A 22500-nucleotide genomic window follows, 5' to 3' on the forward strand; every position below is an offset into this window, starting at 1 on the left:
CTGGAAGAAAGCTATTATAATACCTATTCCAAAATCAGCTGGCGGTTACAGACCTGTATCTCTGACTTCCTGTATATGTAAAATGATGGAGCGAATATTAGTAAATAGACTAATGTACATGATTGAAGATAAACTGTCTTGTAATTTGTACGGCTTTATGAAGGAAAGGGAACATCAGACTGTGTAATTCAGTGTTTATCCAATGATGCAGAAAAGTGTAGAGTCTTTATAGATTTTCAGGGAGCCTTTGATAAAGCTAAGGGGAAGTGATTCTATATGAATTGTCAAGATTGGGTGTAACAGGAAAATTCCTTAGATGGATTGATGACTATCTGACAGATAGGAAAACTTGTTTATGGTTTCAAGGCTGTTTTGCAGAGGAGAAACGTTTTGAGCTAGATACTCCACAGGGGGGTGTTTTAAGCCCAATGCTCTTTAATGTACTAATGAAGAGGATAGCTTCAGAGGACAGATTTACTAGTTTTGCTCAAACATTGGGGCTGGTTAAACATGAAGAAAAGACCAAATTTCAGAGTAAACAAAGAGGCAACGTGCCACTTACCCTAAACAACAAAACAGTGGAGGTGTCAACATATAAATATCTGGGTATGTGCATTGGCTTCACTGCTTCAAGCAAGGATGCTGAAGTAAATCACGTACCAACACAGTGCAAGACTCGACTGCGGCCGCTCAGGGCACTTGCTTGTCGAGGGATAGGAGCCGGGGTCCCTCTGCTGAGGCTAGTCTACATTAGTACAGTAAGAGCTCTGGTGGAATATGCAGCACCAGCACCTTCTATAGCTTGTCAGGGGAGGCTCCGAAGGCTTGTAACCATGCAGAATGAATTTGCGTATTATCCTCGGGTGTCAAAAGAATGCTAGAATAGATATAATGAGAACAGAGACAGGATTGCAAAGCATTGCACAGAGAGTAAGCGAGATTAATGTCATAGCAGCTGTCAGGCTCATGAAAGGGAATAGTGGAAAGAAATTAGTGAGAGATATGGTCAACGGTTTTAATAACATCAGGACTTTTTATAGACAAGGCAAACGAGGATATATGAAGGAGCTGAAAAATGATATAGAATATTATGGCTTGCAGGGCTTTTGCCAATCGTTTCAAGCATCCCCCAAAGTGCCACCATGGGAGGATCGGACGATTAATGTAGATGTCGATCCCCTCTGTATGAATAAGAGGCTTTATGAACCTGGTCAACTTAAATCAAGATATGGTTATAAAATAAAGAGTCTACCACGCCTTGACATTGCTCATGTCTACTGCGATGGGTCAGTTTTGAAAGATGGCAGAGCAGGATGTGGGGTTATCGTCAAACAGTTCACTGCAAGTGGCGTGGTCACCACAAGCAGTGGGATAAGACTGACTAATCATATATCGTCAACACAGGCTGAGTTATGGGCAATATTGACAGCACTTAAAAAGATTGAAATTATTAATAAAGATGCATTCTTTTTTGTGGACAGCAGGGACCCTGTGTTTGAGCACATTGTTAACGACTGCCGATTGATTGCTCATAAGCTGTGAGGCCAGGGACGTGTGATTACATTCGTCTGGATCCCATCGTATGTCGGTATCACCCTTAATGAGGCTGTGGATGAGGTAGCGAAGGAGGCAGCTAAAAAAATATGAGGTGGACATACAAAATGCTCGGACTCTTAAGCAGGCAACGATCAATATCAAGAGGATGATGAGATTAAGAAAGGCGAATTGATTGAGACGAGCGAAACCTTGCAACACTATATGCATCTAGCGATGAACACAGACTTCACTTATGGGAGGGGCAAGAGCAAGTGGAGACTCTGTGCACATGAGAATTAGGTTAGGGTATAAATACTATTGGGAGTTAGGTGTCCCGACAAGTGAACAGGAAAAAGAATGCAGGGTGTGTAGGTCACCAAGGTCACACACCTTAGTACACTATATCTTACAGTGTCCCATGCTTCAGATTTACAGAAACTCAGAGATAGCTGGACTCCCCGAACAAGCTGTATGGATGTTTAGAAATGGCCAGGTAATACAAATTTTAAAGAAGTACAAACACTTCACATCGACCACATAATTGTAGTTGACAATAGTGTATACCCGATGGTGACTTCCCTTCTGCCGAGACTATGATAGCCCAAGTAGGATTTTATTGAGATGTGGATGAATATCATTTATGATACATCATCCTGTTAAATACACACATACTTCTTGACTTTCTGATAATTTTTTTCCTCCAGGAACATACATATGTTTTATTAACATATATGTGCGCCGCATATTTCAAGCATGTAATCATGTGACTTCAGGAGAGGACTTAGCATGCTGAGAGTGATAATCCATACTGTTATATCGTTCTCCTATGTAAACATTTAACTGTGTATGCTTGTGATTGACCCGTCTTTTGTTCTGTATATATTTCAACATGTTGATGTAGCTGTAAGGTTTTGTAAAATATATGTGAGCCCAAAGAGGGACTAAGATTGGGGTGAGGATAACCTATGTTACCTCATCCTTTTGATATGTACGTAATCACTTGTCTCAATAAACTCGTCAAAGTCAAAAGTCTCTCTCTCTCTCTCTCTCTCTCTCTCTCTCTCTCTATATATATATATATATATATATATATATATATATATATATATATATATATATATATATATATATATATATATATATATATATATATAATATATATATATATATATATATATATATATATATATATATAACATATATATATATATAATATATATATATATATATATATATATATATAATATATATATATAAACATATATAATATATATATATATATAAACATATATATATATATATATATATATATATATATATACATATACATATATATATACACATATACATATATATATACACATATATAGATACATACATATACATATATATATATATATATATATATATATATATATATATATATATATATATATATATATCGCGCGCGAGCCCGCTCTCTACAAAAACAGTTGATTAGTTAATGCAAAGGCTAAAACGCGTGAAGGCTGAGGACATTTAAAATACAGTAGTCGAAGGTCTCAAAGTACGTGGAAATACCAAGGAAATAGAAAACAAAACGGCAATCAGTACTGGAAGGAACAAACTCACAGCAATACTCACCGATATGGTAGAGATAAGATATTTTAAATGAAACGGAAAAGAAGTTTGAGGACACGAGAAATTTTGGATTAGACAAAATCAAAGTAAAGGAGACAAAGAAAACAAATTATCAAAGGGCAGAGAAGGAATATGGCTTGTTTAGAGGATGGAAGGTCTCCAAGTCGAACAGGTCTTCTTCCACAACGGAAACGCAAAGACGGACAGTTGTGCATTCGCAGCGTTGACGAAAGGAACACCGAAATACCACACGGGAGTTCCGTATACAAATGTAGACGGATTACTTTTCATAACATTGGAACTAGAAATACTTTAGAAATGCAACAAAAGGACTTAAAGACTATAATATTTGGAGAACAGGTAAGTCAACCAGATAAGGAAATAATAAATAGTAGAGTTATTGGAGGCTAAACAAGGCAATAAGATTATTGAAATAGAAGCAAACGCAGGCAACATAATACTAGTCACTATGTATATGTCACCTGTTACATTAACATGGCCAAGAGCAATTTACAAAATTTAGCTTAGTTCTGAAAGCTTAGTTCTAATTCGTAGTGTAAACGTACTAGAACTCGTAAATAAGCACTGCCTTCATTAAAACGTAACATAAGACATTTGGGAAAGAGGCACAGGCAGGGTGTCTATGCTTGATCTAATATTCACAAGAAATAAAGATGACATAAAAAATAAAAGTAATATCCTCCGCTGGGAGAAACCGATCACATAGAACTGAAACTATTTTTTACTGGAAAATATATAATACAACTGACGCGGAGGAGGAAGTACAATGATAAAAGAGATGCTGAAGTAGTTGATAGATTTATGCCAAAATCGAAGACTACTATGTGTGTCTATATAAAAAAAAGACAGAACGAACAGGAAAATCAGAAGACAAGGGCCACACAGAGCGTAAGATTCAAAGTAGGGACACATAAACGTACTCGGGACATGAAAGAGGCCAAGAAAAAAATCGAGGAGTTAATTAGCAAATGTACCAACCAATCAAAACTCTTCAACTACATCGATGATAAAAATTAAAAGCAAAGATCAAATTATTGCAATTAACCTATTGCGGAAGGGTGTCATGACATACAAGACATGAATTTTTGGTCGTCATGACATCGTCATGTCAGTGGCTTGCTCGATCTTTTTTATGCTATAAGTAGTAACTTTTTAGTGACTGATGATAATAATCACAATTATGATTACTATAACTGTATAATATTCAAATTCCAAACATAGATGACTTTCTCCGCGCACTAGCAGGAAAAAAACCTTCAGGGCGCCCAGCGATGCAGGATGTGCAGGCAGAATAAGAGGATGGTGACCTATACCATGTATAGTGTCTAGTGCAATTGTGCCAATATTGCTGCTTTGTGTTATGGCGCTCGCAGATATCTCTCCTCTTCCCCATCCCTTCTTGCTATCATCACTGGGGATGGTCATTATTTTACGAAAGTACACGAATACGAAACATTAAAGTAGATTTTTGTTCTCCCATAAAGAATATAATAAGCTGATATAGATCCTATGATATAATTTCAGTTTACTGCAACATTGATAAGGCCTGCTATATGCCAAAAATAAGCCTCACAATTCAGTAACGCAAAAAAATGTGAACACAAAAATTACTTTTAGTTTTATAACAAGTTAAAATGAAAGCGGGTCGGAAAGTTCGCGGAATGTCACGTGAAGCTGCTTCCCTTTGAAATAACACCCCAATGAGTGGGTGCCACGGAGGTGACAATAGTGCCGGGGCAAGCAACTCTATCCCCGCCTTCAATGGGTTAATGACGAGAAAACATCAGATTTGAAACCGGAATAAACCCTGATACCAAGTATAATGATAACATCTTATTTAAAAAAGGAGTTAGACAAAATGACTACCTCTGAAATTCCAAATAGGGAGCTGAAAAAAGAGGAGCGGTGATAGGCAAGACCCTCTGAATTATAAACTAATGTCACAAACCAGGGTAGTGTGCATAATGCTAAAAAATACTCAAACAATATGTCGAGCTACTTGAAAACACGCATGATATCAACCAAACAACTGGATTCAGGGAAGATCGCAAGTCCTAATTATCCTGTTTTTATATACTGCAACAGTGAGATGGTTACAGAGATTGAATATACAATTGAATTTCAAAAAGGCATGTGACAAAGTGTCAAATAATAGACTGAAGTGGACATTCTAACTCAGAGATTAAAAAAAAAAAAAAAAAAAAAAAAAAAAAAAAAAAAAAAAATCAAATTAAATTAGCACAATAATCTGAAGGAAAAAATGGTGGCATATTATAAGGATCAGTGTAGGCACCAATTATGTTTACTATCAATTATCTGAGGTTGCACATAATCCTAGACAGTTACTAAATATGTTCACCGACCGCAAAACTAAGAAAAGGGGGGGGGAAATGAGGATAAGTACCAAGTTCCTCCAAAAAGAACTTGAGAAGCTGATCAAATTCAGCAATAGGTAGGTATAGGTGATTTGAAAACCTAAGGAAGATCTAGAAAATAAAAATTTGATACACAACTAATGTTTGCAGGGATGTCAGTCTTCTTGCCAGTGTCTTACAATATTTTTTTTAGCATCAATTATGGGTCTAGGAAAAGAAACCAAAGGGAGAATGCGGCAAAGATCGTGCTGTAATAAGGTAATCTGATTACACCTAGAAGTCCTTATAATCTGGATATACTGTACAATATTCCCTATGCAAAATTACTATCGTTTCCTTACTTATCCCTTAATGAATACAAACTCACAGCCTTGATCATCCTTTATTCTTTATCTGCTTCATCTCAACTTCTGCTCTGACAACAACTTTGCTGTTCTTTTTCATTACTGTTTCATAAAACAATTGTTTACAAGAGGGTTGAACCAAATCTATTCTAGTTATTCAAGGTGACACATAATATTTGCCCTCACATCTGAATTGATATCTAAACTAGTGTCTCTCCTAAGACTGCATTCCCCTAGGAATTTTTACTACATAATGTTAGTCTAACAACCCATTATTTCTTTGTCCATAAAGATGTTTCATTACATAAGTATATTAACCCATTGCGTACGGGTGTCATGACATACATGACGTAGGAGCTTTGGCCTGACGACGGGCGTCATGATGTACATGACGTTTGGGGAATTTTTACCACATAATGTTACAGTCTATTTTATTTTGCTATGAAAAAGGAATGAGTGATGGTGGCTACTGCAGTCATAATTACTATAATTACCGTAATATCGTGCTAGCTTAACGTCCAAAACCTAGATGGCACCACTTTTTCCTAGCACAAGTAGGAGAGAGACCCTTGAATGGCACCCATCCACGGTCTCTAGCAAGCACTGTCTCTATAGAGCGATGGCACACACTAAGTTGATGAACCCTTGCTCTAAAGTACCGCCGATGAAGGATGTGCAGGCAGAACGAGAAGAGGAAGGTGGCTCAATCCATACCCAGTGTCTAAAATGTGCTCCTGTGCCAATATGGATGCCTTTCACTGTGGCACTCACAGTCACAAGAACAGGTTTCATTCCTCTTCCCTACCTCTTCTTGTTATGTTTATTGTAGGTGGTTATATGTTTCGTATTCGTTCATGACAGCACAAAAATACGAAAAAATAAAGTTGCCTTTTGATCTCCCATAAAACAGCAATACTCCTATCACATTGAGTATAAAGAAAATAATGAGCTAATATGGATAATATACTACAATTTTAGTCAACTGCAGCACTGATAGAGCCTGTCATATGGCACATATGTCTCTAAACTCAATAAAACACACAAAAAAAATAAAACATAAAATCCGCTCTAGCTTTACAATGAATGATTGAAAGAGAGTGGGATGATTCAAATTATATTGCTTCAAGCAGTCTCTCTAAAATAAAACCTATCCTGGAGGCTGGGCAAGCAAATTTATCTCCATCTGCAATGGGTTAATCTATAATTTGTACATCTCAATACCTTATAGTTTTGTTTATCATAGTTGGCAACATCTTAAGGAATGGAAAAGGTCTTCCATCTTTTGGGGGACTATGTAGTTAATATTCTTTTTTGTATGAGTGGAGGAGCTCTGATCTCCTACTGGTGCACTGTAGTTATAAGATACAAGCAATTTTGAAGACATATCTTGACAGATACATATTGACATAAATGCAGTTTGAATAATTTGAAAACAATTCAATGGAACTGACATTGCTAGGCTATTTGGAAGTATCATCAACTAGTAGAAAATCAAATACAAAATCTATGCACTATCTAATAATCTAATATACAACTTATATATTCTAGGCATTAACTGCTTCAAGAGTTAGCTTCTAAAGCCTATAAAGAAAAAGTGAAGAAATATTTTATACCAGGTCTTAACATGAATAAACCTATTGGTCAATGGTATAATGTTTTATTTCAGATAGACATTTGCTTTTATATACAGAAATGCTGACTATTTCTTTGGAATGATATGATCATTATTATACAGAGACACATTCCTGAATTGCAAGTTTTATACTCATATATTCATAATATTTACAAAACTGCATGAGCATTGTGTGCTGGTTGGGCACTTTATTTATGAAAAGTAAAAATAATAATAATATACATGATTTACACTGCAATTATAATGCAATAAGGAAAAAGTGATAAAATATATAATACTATCTATCTAATATATTCAGTATTTTCTGACAAACACTGGCATGATCTTTCTGTGTATCTCGTAAGTGTCTCAACAAAGGAAGAATTGGATACTGCTTTAGAATAGCTTGACCTCTCTGGTTATTTGCAACAAGACCCCACACAATGACCAACACTAGAAGGGATTCTCGTTCTGCCTCCATTCCAGCTATGGTGTTAATGAAGGTCTTCAGCAAATCTTCTGAAATAACAGAGAAAACACATTTCTGATGTTCAGCACATTTCAAAATCCTCAATTTTGTTTACAATAAATATTTCTTAAATATTAATTAACCAGTGATTGAGTACCTCAATGACATGCACTAGGTAATTCATCTTACATATTACTGACAGTGAGTAACACAAACAGCAAAGTATTCATTAGTTTCAAGTGAATCTTGAACCTATATTATAATCACGTGATGGAACTTCAAACATCCAACTGGCTTTATATTGGCTTTATATTTTTATATCATAGTATCAATCTCTTTTGAACAGCTTGCTAGAGATATACAGGTAATTAAAAGTTATGGATGATATTCAACCAAATCTGAAAGATCATTATTTTGAAATCCTACAAATGCAGAATTGGTAAACATATACAAACAAAACACACATACACAAAAATTATATTGTTGCTCTAAAAATGCCAGGGTTGAACCAAAACTTTCTGGTCTGAACAATGCTTTTATTAAAAATAATTTACTAAACCATTCTTGCATGAAGGTCTTCTATAACCATGGGTAGTCTCTAATGAAAAACAAATCTTTTAAAAGTATATAATAATAAATAAATAAATAATTTTGATTACAGATGTGGTGACTTTACCTGAGGATAGTAATGCTTGTGCACACAGGTGATTTCTTGATAAATTTGCAGCAATCAAAAGAGCATCAACTCTCAGGCTGGGTTGAAGAATGAGGTCATGAAGAGTACCCACCCATCCATACGTCTGTAGGTTCAACAATTCACATTCATACAGATTAGACTCAAAACAATCTCTTTCATATAAATACATACATACATACCCATAATTTCAAAGGGAAAAATTCAATACATGCTTTCATAAAATATTAATCTGTTGGATATAGGTGATGTGAGTGTACCAACGTTGAAAAATATTACTGAGGTCCAGATGACTTGAACATGCCAATGCTGGCAAATTATTTTTTACCCATTATACTGTTTTCTATTATTGTTTTTACATTCATACTAAGAGTAATAGCTATAATTAGTGACAGATGACATAAATTATCACTATAATTACTATAACTATTGTAATATGGGTTCAGTTTAAAATCCTAAACATAGATAGCACCGTGGTCTTTCCTAAGCACTAACTTCAAAGAACAATGGCAAGGCTTTTAAGTACCGGTGGTCCAGGATATACAGGGAGAATGAGAAGAGGAAGGTAAACCAGACCATGTGCATGGGCTGCAGTGTGACCTTGTGTCAGTATGCCCGTTTTGGGCCATGGCACTTGCAGCCATAAGCACAGGGTCACCTTCCTCTTCTCCATCTCTTCAATTCTTTTTTTTCATTGGGGATGGTTAAGTGAATATAAAGAACATATATCTGAGATAATATGGACTTTCAACTACAATCTTAGTCGATTACAATATCAACATATAAACCTCATAATAGAATAAGACAGATACCATAACTACGGATTAAAACAGAATGAAAAAGCCCTATTGTGCTGTGTGACACTCCCTCCCTCTGAAACAAAACCTGTCTGCTGAGTAGGTGGTACTGGTGTCTGTTTTGTGGTCAAAACAAGAAAATAGATGGCCCCTATTCAATGGGTTAAAGGCATTCACTGGCAACATAGTGCTCCAGATTTGCCTTCCCAATATTTATCAAGTGACAACTCTGCCCTGGATGGCTACTAATCAATATCTAATCAATTGGTTTTACTAGTAGTATCAAACTCAATTGCAAGCACATAAAACTGTGCTCATAATTATTACATTTACCTTGCCCACTGTATTCAAGTTGTATAATCAAGTAAAAAAAAGGCCTCTGTTATATATTGCTCAAAAATATATATAAGATCATATGTGGATTAATGAGGTAATACATATTCATATATGACTATGGACTCTAACCACTAAGTTTACCTCTCTGTAGCACAAACCTTTCATTAACTGAGAAGAAAATATTCAAAAGGTACTTACTATTTTATTTTTACATTTTGTACAAATAAATGTTTGAGATTCAGTGCACTGGTGGAAGAAACAAATAAAAAAAGATATGAAAAAAAGTTAAAAATACTGAATACATACCTTACAGACAGACATCTGCATTTCCTGATGTGATGTGAGAATCACCATAAGCTTGACAATGTTACCAGTGATTGACATTCCATCCTCCAATGCCAGTTTACTGTCAAGATATTTCATCAGGGCACTAACTAGGTCACACTGCAGGGATAATGAAGTTTATGTTAAACAGGAAAACTTGAGATGTGACCATTATATTGAATTCCAAAATTTCTAGATGGCCTTCTCTCCATAAGGTGTGCTAAAGTTGTAAAAACTGCTTTGTTATAGTTACCTTGTTCATAACTAGAGTACACTCTTGCAACCGTGCACAGTTAGTCAATAATGAGATGGACTGAATAAATCTCTCTCTTGGTAGATCTTTGAAACCTAATTGTGATCCCCTGGTATAGTTAGGAAGTCTTGCCAACTGCTGGCATACTGATGTAGTAACACATGCTAACAAAGGTCTTCCTGTGCGTGTAGCACTCAGTGCTACTCCTGGCAGTCCACTTGTGCGTGTCAGGAACAAGCAGGCTGAAAGTGAAAGATTCACAAACAATAAGCAATTCAAAATAGTCACTCCTATCAAGGACATTAAACAATTCATCATCTCTTAACCCATTGGTCGCGGTATTAAAAAAAGGTCTGTGCAGTAGGATAGCTGAATTACATGTCTGGCATGGTGCCATCCGCGTCTATCACCGACTCTGCCTTTGCACCAAATCATGCCATCCGCTGCTAATGGGTTAATACACTATGAATGAATTGGACTATACCTGCACTGTTGGCATTTATACTGCAAAAAGGCTTTTGAAGTTGGTACTAAACATGGGAAAGATAATTGTCATTAGTTACCTTGATGATGTGCAGAAGCTGTCACCATGAATGTTAACAAAGCTGTAAGAAGGGGAGGAGTTCGAAGGGCTGGAGACCACAGCTGATGAAGGAGAGGTATCAAAGCCTCCCCTACAGTTTCAATCCAGCGTCCTCGACCTCTTACCCAGTTGTTGGCCACTTCCAGATGTTGTATTACCATGAAAACATCATCCTTAATCTCCTGCAAAGTAGAATGTGTATAAATATATTTTCATGGAATTAAATGACAGAATGTAAAGAAAGATTACAAAGGCCACCTACATACCTTTTTATTCATGAGCTGAGTAGTGATGTGGAAGTTGATGTTTTGGATCTTGTTTATGAGTTGCGACAGAGGCCGTATCAGAAATGGAATGAATGAGAGGCGCAGATGGTGTGCAGCTTCCTTGGCACCTTGTGAGGCTAGGAGTAGAAGTTTCAGACACTCAAGGAGGAGATGTCGATGATCTTGATTGAGAGTCTCGGTTAGCTGTGGAAATGCAGCATGATATTAAGGTAAATCTATATTAGCAATGAACATAAATCATAATTTGCTATATGTAATTACTGTACACAATATTCATGCTGAAATTACCTTTGTTGTAGTGCTACTAGCTATGTCATGGACCTTGTGTTCATCGCACACAAGCTGGATCAAATGCCGACAGAGCTCCCAACCCGGAGAAATATCCTTGAATACAAATGAGGGTGTTTAAATATATACATCAATTCTACAGAGAAAAACAAATAAACTTTTGAATTCATATGCCCTTCATGTTACATTTCTGCTGATTAAGCAAACAGAACACTCATGAGCTTGAACTCCAGATAGTTTACAGTATAACACAAGTAATCTTGTACTTTACAAGATCTACCTCAATTACCCTTTTTACTTTAATTTCTGTCATTAAAACAAACATTATGGTTACCTGATCATTCAATAACCTGACAGGCACATCTAAAATGCTTGCAAGAGTAGATTCCTGATCCTGATGAGTTTTCACATCACTCAAATGGACACTGGAGAGGAGACTGGACAGGAATGAAGCTGCAGCAGCCTGGAGCCCAAGAGGGGCTGTACTGTGGAGGGAGGCTACTACTGGCTGCAAGGTGTGGGCAGGAGAGACAGCAATCCACTCAAGAATGTGTGCAGCACCCCAGTCTCCTGCCCAAACAAGGGATGTCAGCACCTCCAAGCAGACCAATTTGATGGGGGTGTTTTCCAAGCCTGAGTAAGTGGATACAATTTAAAAAATTGACATTTTATATAAAAAACAAAAAAACAAATACGGTGTGTGTGATGTGACTGACAAGACTATTGTGTAATTTACTTGTGCTAATGATGTTCTGGCAAATCATAATGGACTGTTGCTCTAGTACAACTGCAGGACAATAATAATGATATGATACTTACTTACCCAGGTACCTGCTTAATTGTTTGTACTTTACTCTCTTGAAGTTGGAGAGAGTTGAACTGGTGATCAAACAGATGACACTTTGGCTCTTCTATTTACATACTGATTTACCTTAATATGCGGAATATTTCTCTATATATGCTAGTTTAAATTTATCTTCTGATTTACTAAACAATTATTTGAATCTGTATTCTCAATGGATTGTAATGCACTTTCAGAGTCCCTTTTCAATTTTGTTACTACTGAATGGCAAGAAGTTCTAACCTCACTCACAATTTTCCCTTCAATGCCTTTCTCACAAGATAACTGGGGATACATTCATGCATTAATTTATCAACATTACTGTAACTCTTTCTGCACTTCATTACATATGCTGCTGTTTGTTTGGTCTCTTTCAGACCTTTTATATTGTTTTTTTTAATGAATAGGACTATATGTTAACCTTACCCATTGTAGCATGTATAATATTAGCTGAACTTAAGTTGTCCATAAACACCCTTAACTATATTTTTCATGTCATATAGGCACCCTCTTCCTTTGTTCATAGAATAAAAGAAAATAAAAAGAAAAAAATAAGAAAGGAAGGAAAGAAAAAGAAAAGAGAATATCAGGAGAAGAGGAGAGAAGAGAAGGAAAGAAAAGAAAAATATGCAAGAGGAGAGGAGAGGAGAGGAGAGGATAGGATAGGAGAGAAGTGAAGAGAAGAAAAGAGAAGAGAAAAGAAAAATACCCACATGAAAAGAAAAGAAAAGAGAAAACAAGGATATGCAGACAAAACATGTAGCTTACCTGAGGACAACACCACAAGGGTGAGATGTCCAAGGCTAGTATCTCTAGCAAGAGTCAGGACTTGTGTAGGGTCGTACTTCAGAACCGTGCATAGAAATATCATGGCGGTCTCCACCACTTTTAGGTGAAGCTCTGAAGTTTGGATGAGGCTGACAACATAACGGAGTTGTCTGAAGAACAAGTAAATTGCATTAATCAACCAGATTTTTATTGCATAAGATACACATCCTTCATATGTATTTTATCTATGGTAAAATGTATTGTAATACAATTAAAACATTACTTAGAATTTGTTTTATAAAATGAACGAAGATTTCCTTAACTACTTTCTATTACAAATACGTCCCTAGGGCCTTTGATATACACCACTAACACATCTAAGACATGCAAGATAAATTGCCTAGAATTGTTTCAAAAATGGAAATATACACTCATTAACCCATTGCGGACGATCTAACTGATTGTCAGGGTGGGTAGCCTATGACACTAGCAGCACCGATTAAAAATTAGTAGGACAGGGAAAGTGTTTTCTCCGCCCTCAGGGTAGTGCAGACTAGCCCAAACAATATTTTTCCATAAATCCATCATAAAATGCAGGTTTAGGCTGACTTTGGTACCCAGTAACTCTGGAGCTAGTGCCATTACAGCCATGATACTTCCTGACTGTGTGCACGCTTCAACTGTGTTGTGTCATGTACGCATTGACAACCATCTTTTAGGCTTAATCGGTGCCGACATGTATGTCATAACACCTGTACACAATGAGTTAAGCATTATCCCATATTACTTACTTGACCACCAGGGATATGATTCCTTGTGAGGTAAGCTCTAGAATAACTTGTGAAGGTCGGAGAAGCAGTATGTTGTTGAGGAGCCTCAAGAGAGTTTCATACAGCTGCAGTGATACCAGTGATGGTGTGTTGTGGTTATAATCCTCTGATCCAACCTCACTCTGGCTGCCTCCAAGATCTTCTGTATTGACTACAAATGAAGAATTATCATAATTTGGGTAAAGACAATAGGTAGAATAATAAATTTATTTCATGCTCTGAAAAAAACATTCCATGTCATTTCAAGAATAGAGCAGAATATAACTTTTAGATAAATGGTTCATGTAAATCAGGGAGATTAAATGCTACAAAACCTGCATGTTGAAAAAATTAATCTAAATTTACTCCAAAAACCTTATTGACTACAGGACTGATACAATACCATCTCACAAATTCAGGTTTTAAAATCAATCATGTACCAAGAATGTCCCTTCCCTGAATTTTGATTTCCGTAACAACATGTAAATCAAAAACATAACGGAGGGTTTGCCTTTATCATCCCTAATAGTGACAACATTGATAATAAAGATCAATGGATTGCAAATTTCTACTTTACGATTCATCTGGCTTATTGATAACCACTATTACCTGGTGCACAAAAGGAGCTTAGTCTGCTGAGAGAGAGGTCCCAGGCAGCTTTTGGGGTATCCTGAGAGTTCCCTACGGGCTGTTCTTGGTAAATCCATAGTTTTGCCATAGATGAGTACATCATACTGAAGAAATTACAATGCTTCAACAGGACCATCAGTGCTGGCACTCCTTCCTCAGTACCCTGGGGATAATATTTCTATAATAACACACTGCTTCATTTTACATCTTCATAGTTTCCACATGCATGAATCTTTGAAAACTTGCTTATTTTTTTACTGATATATGAAATAGATATTTCTTTCTTCTAATTATTGAGTGAAAAAAAGAAAAAAATGGTTAAATGTTTTGCATGTTTGTATATTAAATGTCTTAACTAATATCAAATCAGTAGAAAGAAAGAATAGAACTTATCTTAAACAATGCCACCTTAAGTATGAATGAGTATAAATATATCTCACATATAACAAAAAATAAACATTTCCACAGATGTACAGCAAAATGCAAATGCTTATTCATGAAAAATACACAGATAAACAAAATACCCTCCCTTATAAACATTACATAATGATTTTGCAAAACTACTCCTACAACCTTACCCCAGTGAGTGTGTCCGTAACAACTGGAAACCTCCATGGACTACTGGCAGTGGGCTCTTCTTCTGTCAAATTAATAAGGAGCTGCGCAGCTAGTGTTCGCACGAGACAACTCCGACCTGAAGCCAGCAGGTAGCTAGTATGGATAAATGAACTTGCTTTGATAATCATTTGAGCAATATTTATAATACATACAGTTGATCAACTCTAACCATATTTATTACAATCATTAGAAATGTCAAAAATGCAGCTATTCTAACAACAAAATTATACATACACCTATTACAAAAATCTGTTTTACCATAATACTTCTCATATGTCTTGGTATACAAAATGTATTCAAAAGCCTTAATATGATATATCAGCTTTCCAACATGGTACATTCAAAAAATAAACACATGTAAAAAACAGATTATCAAAATGTCTGTGAAACCTATTAGTAGCAAGAACAACAACAGATTACAATAATAACAAACTTTCCAGAATATAAGCAAAGCCTAAATGCCTACATCTTGTCACCATAATGAAGAAAATTAAACCAACCTGAGGGCTGCTCCCCAAACCCCTCCAGACACTTGGGTGAGACTTTCGTGCAGAAGCTGGGATCCCTGAGGCTGAGTTGTCAGTGCAGTTGCTACCGTGAGTCCAGTGCTTGTCACAACTGGGTCTCGGTAAACCCACAGTGACACCAGCCACGACCAGTTGCCTTGCTCTTCGACACTCCAAGAACCAATGTCCTGAGATTGTCAATTCATAAAAGAATCATTTAGTCTTGAGACAGTGAAAAAAAAAAAACAAGAAATCTTTACTTAATATGCTTCTTACTTATTTGTCCATAACACTGAGCAGGTCTAGATACTTGGAAACTTTGTGTTACAATAAATACAGTGAATAAAGAAAGAGCTAACCTCGGACTCTGATGACACTATATCAACAAGTTATACAGTATCCAGCAAGTCAGTTAGAGAAGAAGAAGGCAAGACGTTGTAATATAAACTTTCTATCCATACAATACTGCAAGCTCCAAACAGAGACCATCTTACCTGCGTGAGACTTGCAAATGGATGAGACAACAGGTGGATAAGAGCAAGCGATGAAGACAGGGTCACCATCCTCCCCATGTAAGAATTGTGGGCTCGACCACGGCCAACATGGAACGTGCTGATCAACCTTGCAGAAAAAAAAAAAAAATTGTTTAGGGATGGTGGCAAATTGAAAGGTGATGTAAAATAGTTGTAAAGGAAACAGAGTAAACAAAAATGAGAGAAGACAAAGACGAAAAACTCAAAAACATTTAACAAGGGCTTTCATAACTATAAACATCTGATACAATGAAATGGCAAAACTGAAAGTAAAACAAATAATAAAATACACGAAAATGTAAAACATAAATGAAAAATATATTTCAAATGCAAATGAAGAATTACATACAAACTTAAGAATAAATCATACATAAAAAGCTAAAGACAAACCTTATCAAGCCTCTTGCAAGCTGACATGCAATTTCCTCTCCTGGCCATCCGGTATTTGTTACGAGAGCCACACACTCTACCGTACAACCAAGCACAGCTGGACGAAGGTTAAAATTGGACAAAAACAAAAGAAAAACGGAATCAATTAGCTAACGGTAAACAGATAAAAAAGGTCATGCACACAGTTAGATCTAAAAGAGTATGATTTGCAAAAAGCATGCAACAGTTTAATTTAAATGAGTAAATATGTAGAGTAAATAAATATTCACATAATGTCATTCCTTCTATTTCTGAAAAAGTGTTGTGCTATAGTAGTTGTAGAAGGAGGAAATAATCAAATCTAAATATAAATCCAGTGTTACCAAGTACAATGATGACTTTTCAGATCTCAATATCTTCTGAACCTTACAGTAATAAAAAGTAATGTGATTAATCATATTCATTCCCTATGGAGTGCATGTTAAGTATGTATCTGTATGTGATTAAAAAAATATGGTAAATTGAAGTTATTCTTTTTTTAATCATTCCAATGAATACATTGGAACTTACCAACTTCTACTTGAAATCTTGATTCATTTAAGAGGTTAAAAAATAAGTGAATATAAGTAAAGGGAATATCAATCAGAGAGTAGACAATCAATAAAATCAAGATGGTACAGATCAATTCAAATAATACACTATTTGCTTGACCACTGAAAGCAAGCAAACTATCATAAGAACGTCCATGCCAACTGACCCAAATTGTAGTTCTGGAGTTCACCGTTTGACTTCAGAACAGGCAAGAGAGCTGTGGTCACGCTCTCAACCAGCTGATCCAAAGAAAAATCTTCATCCACCTCTTGCCAAGAAGTATAGCCACTTATGTACTTTAAGGTCTGTCGGACAAGGTTGGCAATGGTGCGGAAGAGACGAACTGACAACAGTGCTCGGGGGTTGGGATCACTTGCTACCCAGTTAACGGCACCTTGGAATGAGAGAGGAGGATGGGGTTAGTACTTAGCCTCAAAATTACCCAATTTTATGAAATGTGAGAATATAAGTTTTCACTCTTTATTTTATACCAGTAATTTTGCTTTTATATGGGAAAGTTGACCGTTTTAGGTAACTCTTTATTATTAGTGACTCTAATGAAAGATATGAATAAAAGAGACAATAAATGAGAAGAACAAAAATTATATATAAATTACAGGTCATTAATCCATTCATTTTCCAAATTTGATTATATCATAAATAAATAAAAACAAATTCATTTAACAACTATAATACATAAAGCATCAGATAGAAAATACATTCTTTTAACCATTCCACAGCATGGGGTGGGATCACCAAACTTCATTCATGCAATTGGGAATCATACCAAATGCTTATTAGCATCACAGTGCTTTCAATAACATATATAGACTCATATATATTCAAATATAATCTAGAAAATTATAGAAAAAACATAAAAATCTTAAAATGCCCACCCCAGGCTGTACATCTCAAGATACGGTCAGTTGTGGAAGGGTTAAGATTTGTCAGTAAAAAGAACTCTTTTGTATAACCTTACCTGTCACTCTCAGAGTCTGGAGTAGGGCACTTTCTTGATTGATCAGCTCACTCACCAACAGTTTAATAAGTAAGGGGAATTTAGAATTTTCATTCTTCTGTGATGACCCACCGATCTGAGAGTTTGATATTTATTGTAAGTGAGATGGATAAAAAATCTTACATAAATGAAAGCAGTCAGTCAAAGAAGAAATATCGTAATAAAATAGAGTAAGCAAGCATTTACAAGCTACTTAAGCCATTAACTACAGATCTTGGTTACCTCTCTCGAGAACATTCATAGATGCCTAGCTTTTTCACTAACTTAGCATTGTATGCAATCTCATTAAAATTTAGGAGACCTTATTGTGTAATACACAATTTTTCTGATTTACCTAGCCATTTAACTAGATATGTCAAGGATGTATTACAATGACATTTGTCGTATAGACTCCATATTAGCTCATTATGTGGATTTCCCTCTGTGTAAAGGAAATAAAGTGGTTTTATGGAAAGACAAAACAGGCATCTGGTAATTTTTCACAATTCTTCTTTTTCATTTACACTATGTACAAGAGAGGAAGATGAACTACATGACCATTGGCTGAGAATATGATAGCGCTCACACTAGGTATACTGACAAGAAGGCAAATCATTCTATGGTCATAGCAGACCTTGCAATGCCTTTACTGGTCTCTATTTGTTCACTACTACTGGTGTGATGAGCTGCCTTGGAGATGCCCCTCTGGTGTTATTATGTGGATGTGGACTTGTTCCTAGCACTGAGCCCCTCCAGTGCAAGTATACGGCAGAGAACCCTAATCGTCTTCACATGTAAAGAATTATCATTATCTGTTAACCCGTTAATGACGGATGACGTGTTTTTTCATCATACATGACGCAGGAGCTCTTGCCTGACAATGGGCGTCATGACGTTCGGGGATTTTGGATCACTATGTTATTTTATTGTGCTATAAGTAATGAGTGAGTGATGCTGACAATTAGTCATAATTATTATAACTGCTGTAATATTAAGCAAAATGGGTTTCAACACTTCCAAAACCTAGATGGCACCACTTTCTTCTAGCACCAGCAGGAGAGAGAGCCTTGAATGGCACCCATCTACGGTCTCTAACAAGCACTATCTCTATAGAGGGATGGCACATAGCAAGTTGTCGACCTCTTGCTCTAAAGTACCGCAGATGAAAGATGTGCAGGCAGAACGAGAGAAGGAAGGTGACTCACACCATGCCCAATGCCTACAATGTGCCCCTGTGCCAGTAGGGATGCCTTTTATTGTGGCACTCACTGTCAAAAGCACAAGTTTCCTTCCTGTTCCCTACCTCTTCATTTTGGATGGTTATAAGTATTGTGTTCGTTCATGACAGCACACAAATACGAAAAAATAAAGTTGCTTTTTGCCCCCCCTAAAACAGTAATACTTCTATCACATTGAGTATAAAGAAAAAAAATGAGTTGATATGGACCCTGAACTACAATTTTAGTCAACTGCAGAATTGAAGGAACCTGTGATATGACATATATAAATTTCTAAAAACAGTGAAACACAAAAAAAAAACAACACTCAAAAATGGCTCTAGCTCTACAATGAGTGACTAAAAGGGAGTGGGAAAAGTCAAATTATGTTGCAGAAGCTGCCTCGATCAGAAATAAAACTCATCCTGGAGCCTGTGTAAGCAAATCTATCCTCCGTCGGCAACGGGTTAATCATATACATGCACTTCAAAGAAATTAAGTACAATCTGCTCCTCACATGGCATGATGTACATGCCACCCGGAGTAATGCCACAGCATGTATGCCTTGCCACACAGAGTTACTGGGATAACACTTTGACTAATAATGTACGATTAGTTCTATTCCTAATAAAGAATGCCATTCACTTCAGCCCTTCACATCCTTTAACATGGTGTTCCATTATAACAAACACACACACACACACACACACACACATGCTCACGCACACAAAATGTACATTGGTTCCTTTAATAATCCCTAACAAACAAAATAGATGCTTGCACAATTTCTATGAGGTATAGTGACAACTTCTGACCCACCCATCTGAGAGCAAACCAGACAGTATAGCCTTTCTACATGATGGTTACCATGTTCCTTAGCTGGGCCCTACAAAGCTGGGAACATACTTTTCCGTATCTAAAGTAATATTATTTGCAAATGTTCATATATCCTTACACTTGATTTATGCGTTTTCCTATTTCTTAAACATTTCTCCTTCACTGAATAATAATTCATTTCAGAAAAAAAATCAAGAGAAAGAGAGACAGAGTAATGAGAACTAGAAAATAAAAGAAAGAACAACAGAAAGAAAGAAAGAGTAAGTGGGAGAAAGGGATAGAGGGAGAGAGGGAGAGAAAAAGGAGGCAAAGAAAAAATGAGAAGGAAAATAATAAAATGAACTAGTGGAGCAGAGGAGCCAACAAGCTGGGAAGAGGGAAGAAAGATGGGGAAGAAAGAGAGAGAAATTATATATATTGCAAATAATTTGTAGTTAAGGCCAACATTACATTGCTCCCATATATATCCATATATGCACATTTATCCTGATCACCAAATCAATAATCTTATTTTAGAAACAAATTGTAAATACATTATCAGCTTTGTAGGTCCCAGCTGAGAGTGCTTGTGTTGCTTTGTTAACTCCATGGTGACTGTCATATAGAAAGGAAATATAGTTTTGACTCATGTTCTGCCCGAGTTGGCCAGACATTATGGATTGTACTTCTTACTGCAAATCTACTTACCATCAGAGCCATACTGGTTGCATTCAATACATGAGTGAGGAGCTGTTCATCCACAGTGGAATTTGGCCGACCGGTGATGAAACGGTTGAAGGACTGGCTCCAATCATGTGTTGATAGACAGTCTGGCACTTCTGACCAGATTAAACGATTTTGTAAAAGAGAAAAGCTGAGAGCATTTACATTCTTTTTGACTTCATGGTGAGATGTGGCATTTTCTGTGTTCTGCAAATGTTTGGTGATTGCTAACTTCAAGACAGATGACCTTAGCATTACCACATTGCTAATTGTCAACTGCAAATTGTCTGAGAAACTTGCAAACTGGCCAGGCTCCTCATCTAGATTTTCTAAGCCTCCTGCACACACTGAAGCCCACACTGACTTGAGAAGGTTCATGACCTCCCAGTCTTCCTCCTGAAGTACCTGATACAATGTCCTCATCTCTTCAGAAAAGCCCTGCTTTTCATGCCATGGATAAGTGCTAAAAAGGAAGGGTAAATGGAGTTTTGTTGGTAACAGCTCTGGCACTCTGATAAAATTCTTGCCACCAAGCATTATTTCATTTTCATTTCTCTTTTGTATATCATCTATCTGCATGATCTCATCAAAGAGAAGCAGAGCCATCAGACATGAAGCCTGACCCCTGATCCGTTCTTCTGCATAATAGAGATGTGCAACTGAAAAAAAAGAAGAGCATTTCTTTTTAACAGTATATTTCCTTCCTTCTATTATAATCTGTATACCAATACCTTATTTGTAACAACTATAAACTACTGTGAACTAACCTAGCTTAGCCCATACAGATGCTGTCCAGTCAGCTATCTATCTTCAAACTCGAATTTTTTTTTTATTAAAGAGGCATGATCCTCATCAAACTAAAGGTCTAATAAAAAAGAAAGAAGCTACAATTTTTCCACCACTGTTTAACCTTTAAGACTGATGCAGCTTATTACAATTATACATTTACAATGCTAGTCCTTTAGAAAAAGAAAAGAAAAGAAAGAAAAAAGTAATTACCTCTCACTATGCACAACAAAAGCTCTTCATTTTGTGCTAATGTGTCCCTAATATGTTGAGAGTGAGTTGCCAAAAGCCGCAACACCTCCACAGCTCCTGGTGTGAATTCTACAGTCATATCTAATGCTTCTTCATACTGGAAGACAAAAAACAAGAAATTATATTGAAAGTATCAAAAAATGAAAAAAGTTTGATAAAACTTTACCTTACTTAATGTATTTATTAACCCACTCACGACGGGGGCATTCTAGCCTTGAATGTCACAATGCCGGGGCTTTCGAACGCTTAGGCCTAAATCAATTAAATGGCTGGCACAATACTGTGCCGCCCGGCCACTGGGCTTTTGAATGAGTGGTACAGTACTGTACCACCCATCCAGAAAGGGTTAATAGGTACATACACAGTTTCACAAATATGCTTTACTTTGTAATAACTTACGCAATGATAAAGAACTTGAGTTATATAGAAGCCATATATAGGATACATTCTTTCAAATTACAAAAGTTTTGTCCTATTTACTGTATCAATTTTCATTCCACACAGA

At 36.3% G+C, this 22500-nt stretch overlaps 1 protein-coding gene across 1 annotated transcript in view; it reads right to left on the bottom strand.

The window, feature by feature from the left end:
- Positions 1–7531: 7531 nt before the first annotated feature.
- The window catches only part of LOC122257003 (rotatin), a 29658-nt gene continuing 14689 nt past the window's right edge, over positions 7532–22500 (bottom strand). Inside the window, exons 16-34 of the mRNA XM_086530330.1 lie at positions 21957–22092; positions 20943–21616; positions 18184–18298; positions 17371–17598; positions 16635–16731; positions 16206–16332; positions 15706–15899; positions 15166–15298; positions 14567–14750; positions 13940–14129; positions 13149–13318; positions 11874–12172; positions 11540–11635; positions 11231–11434; positions 10945–11146; positions 10382–10623; positions 10111–10248; positions 8654–8777; positions 7532–8027 (exon numbers count right to left, since the gene is read on the bottom strand). Of these exons, the coding sequence (XP_086386456.1) occupies positions 7807–8027; positions 8654–8777; positions 10111–10248; positions 10382–10623; positions 10945–11146; positions 11231–11434; positions 11540–11635; positions 11874–12172; positions 13149–13318; positions 13940–14129; positions 14567–14750; positions 15166–15298; positions 15706–15899; positions 16206–16332; positions 16635–16731; positions 17371–17598; positions 18184–18298; positions 20943–21616; positions 21957–22092 (3774 nt within the window). The 3' untranslated portion in view covers positions 7532–7806. The remainder of the gene's footprint in view (positions 8028–8653; positions 8778–10110; positions 10249–10381; positions 10624–10944; positions 11147–11230; positions 11435–11539; positions 11636–11873; positions 12173–13148; positions 13319–13939; positions 14130–14566; positions 14751–15165; positions 15299–15705; positions 15900–16205; positions 16333–16634; positions 16732–17370; positions 17599–18183; positions 18299–20942; positions 21617–21956; positions 22093–22500) is intronic.

This window comes from Penaeus japonicus, unplaced genomic scaffold (genome assembly GCF_977035675.1).
Source record: "Penaeus japonicus unplaced genomic scaffold, GWHDUDI00000001_assembly GWHDUDI00000033, whole genome shotgun sequence".
Classification (NCBI taxonomy): Eukaryota; Metazoa; Arthropoda; class Malacostraca; order Decapoda; family Penaeidae; genus Penaeus; species Penaeus japonicus.